This window comes from Trichechus manatus, unplaced genomic scaffold (assembly GCF_000243295.1).
Source record: "Trichechus manatus latirostris isolate Lorelei unplaced genomic scaffold, TriManLat1.0 scaffold00005, whole genome shotgun sequence".
Taxonomy (NCBI): domain Eukaryota; kingdom Metazoa; phylum Chordata; class Mammalia; order Sirenia; family Trichechidae; genus Trichechus; species Trichechus manatus.
Genome location: NW_004443941.1, coordinates 27,207,316 through 27,221,502, shown reverse-complemented (window position 1 = coordinate 27,221,502; position 14,187 = coordinate 27,207,316). Strand labels below are relative to the sequence as shown.

The following is a 14,187-nucleotide window of genomic DNA, read 5'->3' as shown; positions in this document are numbered from 1 at the left end:
CATTTAGTAAATAGTACATATTCTGCCTCTATTATTAGAATTCTGCATAATTTATGTATGACTCAACATGAAATCTCTGAAAAAACACCACTTTTGAGTTATGAGAGAGTAAGAGAAAATTTCTTCTCTTTTATCTAGATCTGATTTTAGAATAAATAAACTAATTAAAATTGTATCTATGAAAAATGAAGCTACTACTGAACCATATACCTATTGAGGACAATGATTTCTCATCTGTAATTCACAAGAAATGGGTCTACGTCAAATAAATTGTATATCTAGAGTGTAATGGTGTAATGTGTTGATTCTTCATTATTTAATAATAAATTTCAAGGACACTATAACTTTAAGAAACAACTAACCTGTAACAGTAAAAAATTTCACTGAAAAAGTATTCCAACCATGACAATCTATACCTCATGGTCCTATCAGTTATTGTTTCTCTAAAATGCAACTGAATTAAAAAACAAAAGAAGAAAAACACATGATTATTCTGTGGCTATTAAAGTGGGCTATGTACTGTAAATAATTACAATATTCAAATTCAAATCATTTTTTACAATTAAATTTTGAAAAGTACTCATTAATCAAGATTACTTTTATGTCATACTGGATTTTCAGCTAATAGAAATATACATTTAAAAATTAATTTCCACCTATAATCATTTTATTTATTTACAAATACATAGAATCAGAACTTGTATCTAAAAGGCAGAAGGAACTGTACTTATAGACCACAAGATTATGCTGGAAACAACCTAAATATCCAAAAGGGGAATGGCTTAGTATCAAGTCTAAAATATAATATGCAACCTTAAAATTAAAATTATGAAAATGATGTTTATAATTTCATGTTAAATAAATAAAGTTAAACAGAATTATTCTAAATGATGACAAAAACTATATACATGTAAACAAGAGCTGGAAGGGAGCAAGGAAAAACAAAAAGCAGAAAATGAGACCAGATTTTCAGGTGAGTTTTATTTTTTCCTTTTCATTTATCAGTGATAAATTGCTTGAGTAAAATACTTAAAAATATTTATGAGAGTCTCAAAGTAAGCAAAGTAAGTCTATTTATAGACTCTTAATTTTCTCATTGTTGGAATGGTATATATAGGACCTACCATATGGGCTTCTGTGGAGCTAGGGGATATTCTAAACTAGAATTTAGAGCTGATTTTTCAGTTTACAATCTTTCTTCAAGTCTTAAATACTGAAGTTGGAATCAAACCACCTTGAATCTACGAAAGTCTATACTTCGTATAGAAGTACTACATAGAGCAAATACTTGCAGAATAAAATTCTTCTTAGAGAGTCCTTTCTAATGATTGAATTTAGATAGGTATATCCAAGTATTTGTGCTCCAGTGTGTTAAATACTTGCCTTCATCTGCCCGATTGATTTCATGTTCAGGAAGCCTGGAACTGCTGGGTCTGGAAGGTGAACCCACAGATGGCTGCAACGAGGGAAGTTCATCAACATCTCTCAAATTAGCAAGCATATCTTGTAGTTTTGACCTATTGGGCCCTAGCCAAAGAGGGGAAGGGACAAAAAAGGAGAAAGAGAATTATCCAGCTACATCAAAATGGTAACATAAACTTTATTTACATTTGTCAACACTTACCTTTGATGATGGCACTATCGTGCTCTATTAGTAAGAAGTAATTATTTTTTAGAAGAAACTTTCATTTCTTGAAAAGAATTTTACATATACTTTTTAAATCAAGCCAACAAAATAACATCATTATTTGCATGAAAAAGAATGCTCATGCCCAATTTGCATCCTTCAAAGTAAGACTATCCTATACTCAAACCCTTGTATATTGCTCTAAATGCACACAGCGCAGATGATGAAGGTACTGTGTACTGAATTAAAGACATCCCTTTTTGGTTGGTTGTTTAAGCTAAGCTGCATTCACTGCCTTGCATCCTGCAGCTATGGTACCCGAGATGAGGTCTCATGTCCTGCCGATTACTTACCTGAGCTCTGATCCATCATTCTCCCACATCCCTGTTTTGACTGTTTTATATAGCATAGAGGCTGAAACAGATCTTCTGTAGTTTTTCCTGTTATAAGTTTAATTAAGAATGGGAAAACTCTTACCCATAGTTCATTATGGTTTTTTCCTATTCCAGCAAAAAATACAACTATTTTTAAGCAATTTTAACTAACATCTAGACATCTATTTCAAGACAGTATAATTGGAGCACACAATTTGACTGGAAATATTTCTATCAGACCATATTAAAAAGACTTAAACTTTTCTAATGACAAATAGTTCAATTCAAAAATATTTATGGTGGTTTATAAATTAGTGCTTCATACACCAAATCAAAGCTTTGGTTCATTTCTGTTTTTATCATTTCTTTACTTGTTCCTAGATTACTGTTTTGTCAAGATAACATCAACTGAAGATGATAAACAGAATGTGCTGAACCTCAGTCTATAGTCCCTTTATCTCCAGTGAAAGATGCTAACTTTCTCCCCCAGAGAGAGTCTTTTTCTTTGCCATACTGAAAAACAACATGCTATATGTTTCAATACTGATCAAATCTCCTACATAGGAAATCCAATTGCTTCTATTAGTAGGAATACTCTTCCAGTCAAATGGTGCAGTTTTAGACCTTCAGTGCTAAATCCCAACTACAGCGATGCCTTGATATTTGACAAAAAGTGACTAATCAACGTGATAACAGAAGAATTCTATGTAAGTCCTGGCTACCTTTCCAACTGAAAGATCTTTTACATTTTGAGATCTTTTACATAGTAGCATAATGACCTAAAGAAATATATCAACTTTGATTTAAGTAAATCCAGAAATTAAAACATTCTCCGTGTTTCTCATGTATGATATACATATTTTCCTCAAAATTCCAATTTAACTGATTTTGTCGTGGCTCTGAAAAGTTATGACAAATCATTTCTCACTATATTTGTCAAGATTTACTTTTTTAATCAGTATATTTGGATAAAGGCATAAAAAATTCTTATATTTTTAATATTAATCTTTCTCACTGCAACTTAATTTATATTGAGAAAGTATCAAAACACATTATTTCTCAGCATGTTAATGGTTGATACTATGCTAACATCAACAATGGTCACTGACTTTTTATCAATCCAAACTAAACATCTGTAAATTCTAAGATATTTTAAATTAAGATTTAAATGTTTTCAACTAACTGCCATGTTGTAAAAGAATGTCGTAACAGAAGTATTAGTTTTGATAAGCATTAGCATCACTACAAATAGAGAAAAGAAAAAGCATATCCTTGCAATCCTTTGCAACTTTTAAATACATTTCTCATTAAGTTAGATCCTAATCTCAATTTATAATACTTTAATATTACAAACGATGAAATTCACTATTGCCGTAAAAGGGAGGTCCATGTTCATACCGTCAATGAGAGTGGAAGTACAGGAGGTAATTTAGCCTTGCTCTCCTAGACAGATGTTTAGCAACATTTCCAGGGATGTTTGAAGGCCCTTGTACTTCCATTTTACATACTTTAGATCTATTATTAAACTTTATCAATAATTTGCACAATGAAAATTATGCATATATGATTCACAGGGCTAGAAATTTAATTTTACCTTGTTTCGATGTGGCACACATTTGATTGAAAAGAAAAAAGTGAATCGGTAAGATTATTGTAAGTGAAACTGGCCAACAATTTTAAATCAGAAAATAAATACTTGAAAAGTTATGATTTGACTCTGCGCCCTGTATAGCATATAGTAGTGAGAGCAAATGAACTGCGTGCTATGAATAATAGAATATTCAGGGGTAGAAATTAACTTTCTTTCAGTCTTCAAGATCTAAAATTATAAGCAATAATTTTGGTGGACTGCCAGACTGCCTCAACTAGATGAGATTTATGTGTTAACAGTGAAAAATCATTGTTGTAATTAAGCACATATGCTTTTAAAAATCAAATTATCACTGTCTTTGAATATTAGTCTAGTACTATCATGAAGTTCTGCATTTATTATTATTAATATTATTATATATGACAATTCCATAATCATATGTGGGATTTTTGTTTAAGTTTATAATCAAATAGCCATTTAATTTCAACCCCTGAGAGGAGGTGAAAAGGAAAGAGGTCAGGAGCAGAAAAGAAAAAGAGTAAGTAGTTTTAGGAAAACATTGAAAAAAAATTTGAGGATGTGAAAGAGGCAAGATTTATGATTTATAGATACAATGTTTTCCACTTACTCTTCACCCCCTTTTTCCCCTTTCTCTCCTTTTTGTATTGCTCCTTGAGTTTGGTAATTACTCCCTGGTCCACATTCCAGGCTTCAGGCATGAGACTCTGGTCTTCCTTTTCTAAACAGAGTAAAACAAATGAAATGGTCTTTTTCAATAAAATATTGAACATTCTAAGTCAATCTGTCTAAACGACACAACAATTATTTTTTCACAGTGTCACTAATTTTAAAAAAAGTTATTGGTTATTTATTAGAAATATAAGTCACACAAAATATAATAGTTAAGAAGCAATGATCAATTCAGTTCCCTAGGTAATAATATTAGATTTCTCTTGAAAGAGACACAGAAAAAAAAAAGTAGAAGATTTGGGTGATTTTTAGTAAATTAAGCCCAAAACTTTATAATCAACAACCCCCATTTTCACCCTATTTTCTGACTTTAAATATGATTGGGTGACTCACAAAAAATACTGCTTATTAACTTACGTGATGAGAGATTATTATCAAGAAATTGTACAAAAGTCTTCAGTAAGCTTTTCATTTCAAAAATTTTATATTTTTGGTACGCGTACATCAAAAAATGATTATTTTTATTTTACAAACTCTAAGTAATAATAGCATTTTGTAAAACTTATTACTCAACTTTTATTCAAAATTTAAACAATTTAAGTGACTTGTTTGTAAATTCTTAAAAAGAGGAACAGGAGATTGAGTTTCTAGTAGAAAAGAAATTCAATAACCAATTTTCACTACTTTAAGAGAACAAAATTCAAAGAGTAAATAAAAGTTATATTTTGCACTTACTATACAACAATTTATATACTGTGTGTGTGTATGTGTATATATAAAAAACCAAACTCGTTGCCATCGAATTGATTCTAGCTACAGCAACCTTAAAAGACAGAGCAGAACTGCCTCATAGGGTTTCCAAGGAGCGGCTGGTACATTCAAAGTGCCAACCTTCTGGTTAACAGCCGAGCTTTTAACCATAATGCTATGTAAATGTTAGCTCATAACTCTGGCTTCAACTCAAGACTCATATATCCAACTTCTTACTCTACATCTCCCTTAGGAAGTCTAAGAGACATCCAAAAACTAAACATGTTCAAAACCAAACTCCCCATCTCCCTCCCTACCCAATATGTTCCACTCACAGGGTTCTCCACTTCAATTGATGGCAATTCCACACTTTCAGTGGCTCAAACCAAAAATCTCTTTTTCTCACATCCCACATGAAATATTTTAAAAATACTGTTTCCGCTGCCTTCAAAAGACCTCTAGAATCTACTTCTCAGCACACCCACTGCTACCACCCAGATCTCTTGCTAGAATTACTGTGATAATTGCCCACGTGCTTCCATAGGCCCAACTCCATCAAGTCTATTCTAACACTGGTTGCCCTGTGTAGTATACTCTCAACACAGCAGCTAGAGTGACACTTTAAAATAAAAGTCAGATCATGTCACTCCTCTGCTCAAAACCCTCCCATGGCTCCCCATCTCACCAGTGATCTTAATGTCCCTATCAAAACCAAACCCACTGCAGCTGAGTTGATTCCAACTTATGGTGACCCCATAGGACAGAGTGGAATTGCCCCATATGGTTTCCAAGGTTATAATCTTTACAAAAGCAGACTGCCACATCTTTCTCCCACAGAGCAGCTGGTGGGTTCAAACCACCAATCTTTTGGTTACCAGCCAAATGCTTTAACCACTGCATCGCCCACTGCCGTCAAGTCGATTCCGACTCATAGCGACCCTACAGGGCAGAGTACACCAAGAGGACATAACTATAATAAATATTTACGCACCTATAGAACAGAGTAGAAGTGCCCCGTGGGGTTTCCAAGGAGTGGCTGTTGGATTTGAACTGCCGACCTTTTGGTTAGCAGCCAGCTCTTAACCACTGTGCCACCAGGGCTCCAAATGGCCCTATATGATCTGGTTATTTCTTATTACATTCCCCCTAGATAACTTAGCTCCAGCTACTCTGGCATCACTGAACTCCTCCAGCACGTCCGAGTTGCTGCTATCTTTGCGCAATAATTCTTTTAATGATTCTGGAGTACATAAACCTATCAACTAACCTAGAAAGTATTTTTCAAATTAAGTCCAAAGGGCTGTAAGATGTCACTGGGCTCAGAGGCATAAGCAGTATCTCCCTTACACGGGAAGTTCCAATAAATGAAAAGTAATACACTAGTAACTTAACACCCCAACCAGAAAAGTCATTAGAAGATTCAACAAATGTCCCTGACATTAGAAACTGTTTCTTATAAGTGAGGGGAATTTAAATTTATCCTGAAATGCACAGCAGAAATGTCAGTAACATAAACATAATCTCTCTTCCAGACTTTGTGTTACAGGTGATCACGTCATTCTCATTGTGCAGTGTTTCAGGTGGGAAAAAAAGGTTACGAAAAACCCTTTTTTGTTTTGTTTATAAAAAAAATATTAGGCTTAATGAGAAACTATTTTGTTCTGTAAACCTTCATCTAAAGTGAGAATAGCAGCACAACTGGAAGAATGTAATCGACATCAAAATTGTACATGTAGAAATTTTTGAAATCGTGTATCTTTGGCTATGTATATTTTCACCAAAAAACAAAAAAAAAAAGGTCCTCCAAGGCCAAGAAGGGAGCATGTTGACATGTCATGGTGGGCTGTTAACCAATGTCATAAAACAATATGTGTACTGACTGTTTAACGAGAAAATATTTGTTCTGTAAACCTTCACCTAAGGTACAATTTAAAAGAAAAAAAAATATGAGGGAAACTTTTACTCCCTCTTACCCAAGAGAGTCTTTTATCAGTCATTATAAAATTACCACGAGTGTGAAGAAAAAAAATTTGCAAAAAAAATTTTAACATGAATGAGAGAAAAAGAATCTTATTTTTGTCCTTTTGGCTTTAGAATTCTGACTTTTATATTTCCTTCAGAGATTAAATACATAAAAAATTAGGGTTTAAATTAATATTTACTAGAGCAAGGGAGAATGAAGAAAACCAAAGACACAAGGGAAAGGTTAGTCCAAAGGACTAATGGACCACAACCACCACAGCCTCCACCAGACTGAGTCCAGTACAACTAGATGTGCCTGGCTACCACCACTGACTGCTCTGACAGGGATCACAATAAGAGGGTCCCAAACAGAGCTGGAGAAAAATGTAGGACAAAATTCTAACTCACACACAATAAAGACCAGACTTAACTGGCCTGACAGAGACTGGTGAAACCCCGAGAGTATGGCCCCCGAACAACCTTTTAGCTCAGTACTGAAGTCACTCCTGAAGCTCACCCTTCGGCCAAAGATTAGACAGGCCCATAAAACAAAATGAGACTAAATGGGCACACCAACCCTGGGGCAAGGACAAGAAGGCAGGAGGGACAGGGAAGCTGGTAATGGGGAATTCAAGGTCGAGAAGAGGAGAGTGTTGACATGTCATGGCTGGCAACCAAAGTCATGAAACAATATGTATATTGATTGTTTAATGAGAAGCTAGCTTGCTCTGTAAGCCTTCATCTAAAGTACAATAAAAATTAGTATTTCCGATGTTTATAACTAAAAATATTAAAAAGTTCTTCATTTTAGGCAAGAAAATACACTAACACTTGGTAAAAGTAATACATATGTTCTAGTCTTACAAGATGGGATTTTACTAGCGGTATACCCACATGTAAATAATAATAAATAACCCTACAAAATAATTTTGTATCATGTTATTATCTTAACGAAAAAATATTAAATGAAAATCTATTTTAAATAAGAAACCACTGATTGATCTTTTGGAAACAGTACAAGTTTTTAATAATCTTAAAATAATGTCAAAATGATTAGCAATATTACATTTTCAATAAATAAATATTTGCCCAAATATTAGGCCACTGGGGATCTATTTAAACAATCCTCCAAAATGTTCTTGAGTTTCAAAGGGGGAAAAGCAATCAATACAAACCATAAGTCTCATCCTAAATTATCTTCATAAAAATTCTAATATAAACTTTGAGTATTTATATAATAGTTACATACATAAATGAAACAGCTATATATTTTAACTGAGAATCAAGATATCTTTATCAATATTTATTTTTCATATACACATCCAATTTTTAAAACTTACTTTATACCAAAAAAATCAGTTTACATTTTAGCTCATTTACCATTCAGTATCAGCTTTAGTTCTTGAAAGTATAATGCAATCTACATTTAAAGTACTTGCCTGAATAAAAGTGGATAAAAAATTCTAATGAAAAAATTACTCTAACACACACCATAAACTAGTTACCATTTCTAACAGCAACTTTTTTTAAAATAAGATTCTTCTGTAGTTTAACTTTATGTGTTTTAGTTAAAATTCTCAAAGATTAGCAAAAGGATCAATATCTTATTTAAATATATCAGAAAATTTAATGTTAAAAATCGTCTCATTAATGCTTTGGTATATTTTAATTAAGGCTTCTATACAGCCATATCTACAATGACACGAATTTGTACTGAAATAAGTAAATATTTTATAACTTTCTAATTAGTAAATCAATACATTCTAAAATTTCACTGACAACTGTCAGAAAATTGTAAACTACTTTTTACAGATGCAAAACAAAAGATAGGATTTGCAATCTAGTTTGGTTAAGTGCTTAAAAATGAAATATTTCAAAATAGAGTAATGGAAATGATTTAACCTTCAACACATTTGTATCTCACTCTCTCCTATCCTAAAACACAATCCATAAGAGTAGATCTCATTACCAAATTTTAATATGCAATCTTATTTCCTCTGTTCAAGGGCTAAGTTCAGCGACTCTAGCTTCTCAGTGGCAGAAAATGTGTAACAAATATTTTCCAGCTCAAAGCTAAAGGTTGCTAAATAATGTTCAACTTAAAAACTTGTTAAATACAAGAAAATTATTTTTCAAAAGGTTTACTAAGTGAACATATAAGTAATTCCTACTGCGATGGACTAAAACTTAATAAGCCTGTGAAGACGTACTAAGTCATGTTCACCCATGGATGTGTGGATCCTGCAAAAGTTATGTACCTGAAGTGTAAAATCTGCTCTGCACTTAAAAAAAAAGGGGAAACCAACATCCATCTCTTTTACCTGAAAGGGGTAAGAAATTCCTTATCCCTTTCTAAATAGGTCTTAATGTGATCTGATTTTAGATCACACGAGCGCGAAGCCAGTAGTTAATGTGTCAGTTGCTAAGTGAATGCCTACCAAGTAAGCTATATAGCTGAATAGAAATAAGGATCTTTTCATTCTTACTGTTCCTCAATATATTTACTTTTATGGAAAACTATCTTCCTAAACCCTTCATGAGGAAACTGTACAATTCTGTTGAACATGAAATGCACAGGACATGGTAAACTTCCAACTTCAAAAACAAAGGTGAACTATCCCTTGCTATAAAGTTGAAAAAAAACTTGAAAGTAGGAAGTTATTTCAGGTCATCAGCAGAACTGGATTGTGTAGTAGAACAAAAAATTACAGCTGTGGAAAAAAATAGCTTCATCCATTGTTTTAATGAATAAAGCATTCAGAGTTTAAATGCCAACACGTTTTAAGCTGGCCCCTGAGGAGAGCCCCAAAGTGAAATAAGTATAGTTATTGATTCTCTAACCTTACCTGTCCTTAAAGTACACAAGAGTATAAATAAAGTTATGGAATTCTTCAACCACAAAAGAAAATTCTCCTTCATTCTCTCTTTTTCTCTGTCTCACACACACAGGATGCAATCAATTACTTTTGAAGAAATTTATCACAATCCTACTTTATTGATAGGGATAATGCATTTCCAAACTATTAGAATGACCTATTGTTTAAGTTTGAACTCCTGTTTTATGTTTGAAATATTAAATTCATTTGGAGCAATCTGGGAAAAATAATTCTATGTCTTGTACAAAACCAACAAAACCCGACTAGAATCAGTAACTATAATTTTCCAACTTGTAATTCTTTTTTGCACAGAAGATGCCAGAGATGCAATCTCTAAAACTGTCTCTTACATTCTCATACTCAGTTTCCACAAAATCTAGATTTGCAAATTCTATTCTCTAGGTAGAAAACAAATAATAATCTGTATACGAATACAAATTCTTCTTAGACTGTACTGCTTATAATAATAAAAAAAAAAAGATTGGGTAACTAGTTACACAACATTCTTTAAAAACACACACTGGATATCAAAAGGTGACAACAGTAAAAAGCCTACAGGACGTTTAACATTTCAACATTATAAGAGACTTCAAGTGTTCTTTAAGATGCTGCCCTGTTGGAAAATATCAGTTTGTTTTATTAACTTAACATCTCTGGTTGAAACCATTATGCTCCCTTACCCCAATCTGTTCCATCACCGGCACTTCTAGATTCACTGTCTCCTTCATCTGATGTAACCAAGAAGTCAAACTCCTTTAGAGCTTCTTTTGTATCTCTATCTTCACTGCTGTCAGGCAATACTTTTTTCCTAACAATCTAATGAAAAAAATGCTACATTAAAATATTAGGATAGATTACAGATTTAATTTAAATAAAGAAGATGGTATCCCTTTACCACTGCATGGGAAAACACAATTCAATTATTATTTTTTTCAGAAAGTGTATTTTTGTTAAGTTAAATAACTGTATACCTACACAACTCAATGAAAAACATATCATTTTTAAAAGACATGCATTATACATTTTAAAGCAGTAATTTAAACTTTGATCAATGTCAGGTATGATGAACTGTTTGTTTTAAATAAACTAATTAATTGAACCATATATTGAAATTACTGAAATATCAGATACCAATTTACCAGGTAAATCACAGACAAATGGAAAATGTCCCTGACATACTGAATTATGAGGACCACAAACAAATCTTACATTTATTTCTTGGATGCAGGCTATGCAGTTTGCAGACATTTAACTTAACCAAAAGACAAGACACTTCATAAAACATTTCAAAAGTTTTACAGAATACAACCATGATAAATTTTAACTCTACTACATCACAAAACCTAAAATCATGAATGTTACAAACTCTGAAATGCAGGCCTCAAAAACTTATAAGGTAGGGGGAAGAAAAAGGTTTCCATTATTTCTACTGTCCTAACCTTGCATCAATTTTCTTCAATAACTCTATCTATATTCAATTATTTTCTCTAAAATTTTGATCTCTTAGAGTGGGATCTGACTTAGATTGAATAGTAATCTGAGATGGGCTGTTATGTCTCATTTTTTATGTTCAGGAGTAGACATGGTTTTTTAGCTCCATATGCCAATGCTCTTCATGTATGACCTTCTCTTGGCCACCTCCATCACCAGAAACTCAAAGAAATTAGGATGACTCGTCTGAAGTTTCTTTAAATAAAATGGACTCAATATCTTAACTTTTCAAGACTTTAGCTTCTTCACTTCATGCAAATTAAGAATCACATGACCTAATCAAACTTTAACAAAGACTCTTGTGAGTAGTTTAAAATTACAAAAGCTTCAGTTGGCATAACACAGTTTATAAAGACAATGTTCTACATTCTACCTTGGTGAGTAGCATCTGGGGTCTTAAAGGCCTGTGAGCAGCCATCTAAGATACTCCACTGGTCTTAACCCTTCGGGAGCAAGGGAGAATGAAAAGAACAGGATACAAGGAAAAGATTAGTCCGAAGGACTAATGGACCACAGCTACCAAGGCCTCCACCAGACTGAGTCCAGTACAGCTAGATGGTGCCCGGCTACCACCACTGACTGCTCTGACTGGGATCACAACAGAGGGTTCTGGACAGAGCTGGAGAAGGATGTAGAACAAAATTCTAACTCACAAAAAAAAGACCAGATTTACTGGCCTAAAGGAGTCTGGAGAAACCCCGAGAGTACGGCCCCCAGACACCCTTTTAGCTCAGTGGTGAAGTCACCTCTGAGGTTCACCGTTCAGCCGGGGAATGGACAGCCCCATAAAACCATATGGGACTAACGAGGCACAGCAGTCCAGGGACAAGGGCTAGAAGGCCGAAGGAGACAGGAAAGCTGGTGATAGGGAACCGAAGGCTGAGCAAGGATAGTGTTGCTGTGTTGTGAGGTTGTTAACCATTGTCATAGGGCAACATGTGTACTAACTGTTTAATGAGAAACTAGTTTGTTCTGTAAACCTTCATCTGAAGTGAGAATAGCAGCACAATTGGAAAAGCGTCGTCAATGTCACTGAACTGTGCTTGTAGAAATTTTTGAAATGGTGTATCTTTGGCTATGTATATTTTCACCAAAAAAAAAAGTCAAGAAGGAGAAGGTTGACATGTCGTGGGGTTGTTAACCAACGTCATAAAACAATATGTGTACTACTGTTTCATGAGAAACTATTTGTTCTGTAAACCTTCACCTGAAGTACATTAAAAAAAAAAAAATTACAAAAGGTTCAACAAACTAGAGAAGACTAGAATGTCCAGAAATAGAGCCTAAGAGACAACAAATACCTGGCTTATGTTGCGTTGTTACCAGGCTCACGACTAGTATCATTTATCAATCATAGCACTTTTCATCTGAGACCAGATAGTCTCAGAAATTGTTCTCAAAGCAGCACTCCAGGAAGTCACCGCAAATAGAACAGAGCCGACACACTAGATGAAACCTATCCAAGCTATCCTGGTATATACAAAACTAAATACGAGAAATCAAGAATTATTTAATGATGTTGGAATAATTTGTTAACGATCTGGAACACTTCTCTAAAATCAAAATATACTTTTATGTTTATGGCATTTCTCAATCTACCATCCAGCAAATTTATTAAACAAACAAAAAAAGCTACATCAGTTTGGATGACTGTGAACAGAAAATCCATGCTGAATGTGCAATCCTCTGTAAGTATTCACAACCATAGGTCAATAACCTGTTCTAATTTTTCCTAGGCAGCCAGACTAAGGCAGAAAAGTGTCTCTGAAGACTTGTATCAACAGAAGACTCTGAGCCTCACAGTTTCATATGCAAGAGTATTGCCTAATCCATATTCTTCTAATCTAAAGGCTTGATCCCTCCCTCTCCCTGACCCCTGATGATAATTCAGACCCCCCCAGCTATAATTCAGAGGGACCATCACCAACACCTTGTAGATGAAGAGTCCTTATTCTCACTGCCCAACAAAAAAGGCTGGGACAATCCAGAAGAAGTATCTGGAATCTCAAACTGAAAGTATGAATGTATTTTCAATATTCATTATTGCTAAATATGGTAATGAGTCAAAAACTCAACTCAGGAAAAAATCCATTCCTAGGCCTCATCTCCCCACTATAACCTTACGAAGAATGAAGATCAACAGGAAGATTAGGCAGCAAAGGTATTAGTATACTATCTGAGATACAATCAAAGAGAAAGAACCAATATTCATCTCTTTCCTGCTAGGTGATTACCAACAATCCTTCTCACATCTTCTCCTTAACACTAAGAAAGGTAAACTTCCATGCCCATGTACTCTTCCCCCAATTTGTAGCAGGACAAATAAGGACAAGATGTGAATATGCCCTTGGGGTGGGAATTACAGCAAAACAAACTCTCCTAGAAGGAAACTGAATTGGTAGTAAACGCTACTGGGGAAGAAGGTAGTAGTACAAGGATCATCCAATCATCCATGAGGTCACCTGCTAGTGACCTAATTGGATTGTCCTCACCTTGGCTATCTATTTAAAAAAAAAAAAATTGTTAGGCTTATTTCAAGGTGGTACACAGATAATGTATTGTTATGTAAATGAGTCAAAGATGGCCTCTGCATATTGGTCCCAGGTCATTAATTTCTTCGTATCAAGCTAAGGCCCATAAGCCCAAAAAGCTTGCCTGCCTGCCTGTCTGCCTACTAGTGTCAAATTTTTACACATCCAATTGTTTTAAATATAGCTCAACCGGCAAGATGGCGCTCTAGGCAGAAACACCACGCAGTCCCTCCACAACAAAGATCCGAAAAACTAAGCCAAACAGAGAATCAACAATCCTGAAACCCTAGAACAT

At 34.1% G+C, this 14,187-nt stretch overlaps 1 protein-coding gene across 4 annotated transcripts in view; it reads right to left on the bottom strand.

Moving 5' to 3' along the window:
* STRN (striatin) overlaps window positions 1-14,187 on the bottom strand; it is a 168,438-nt gene that overhangs the window by 28,007 nt on the left and 126,244 nt on the right. For all 4 annotated transcript variants that reach the window (XR_002824871.1, XM_023736050.1, XM_004369561.2 and 1 more), the window contains exons 7-9: window positions 10,551-10,686; window positions 4,221-4,331; window positions 1,384-1,527 (exon numbers count right to left, since the gene is read on the bottom strand). Coding sequence is in view for 3 of the 4 variants with exons in the window: in XM_023736050.1 (XP_023591818.1) it covers window positions 1,384-1,527; window positions 4,221-4,331; window positions 10,551-10,686 (391 nt within the window). In the remaining variant the exon portion in view is untranslated. The remainder of the gene's footprint in view (window positions 1-1,383; window positions 1,528-4,220; window positions 4,332-10,550; window positions 10,687-14,187) is intronic.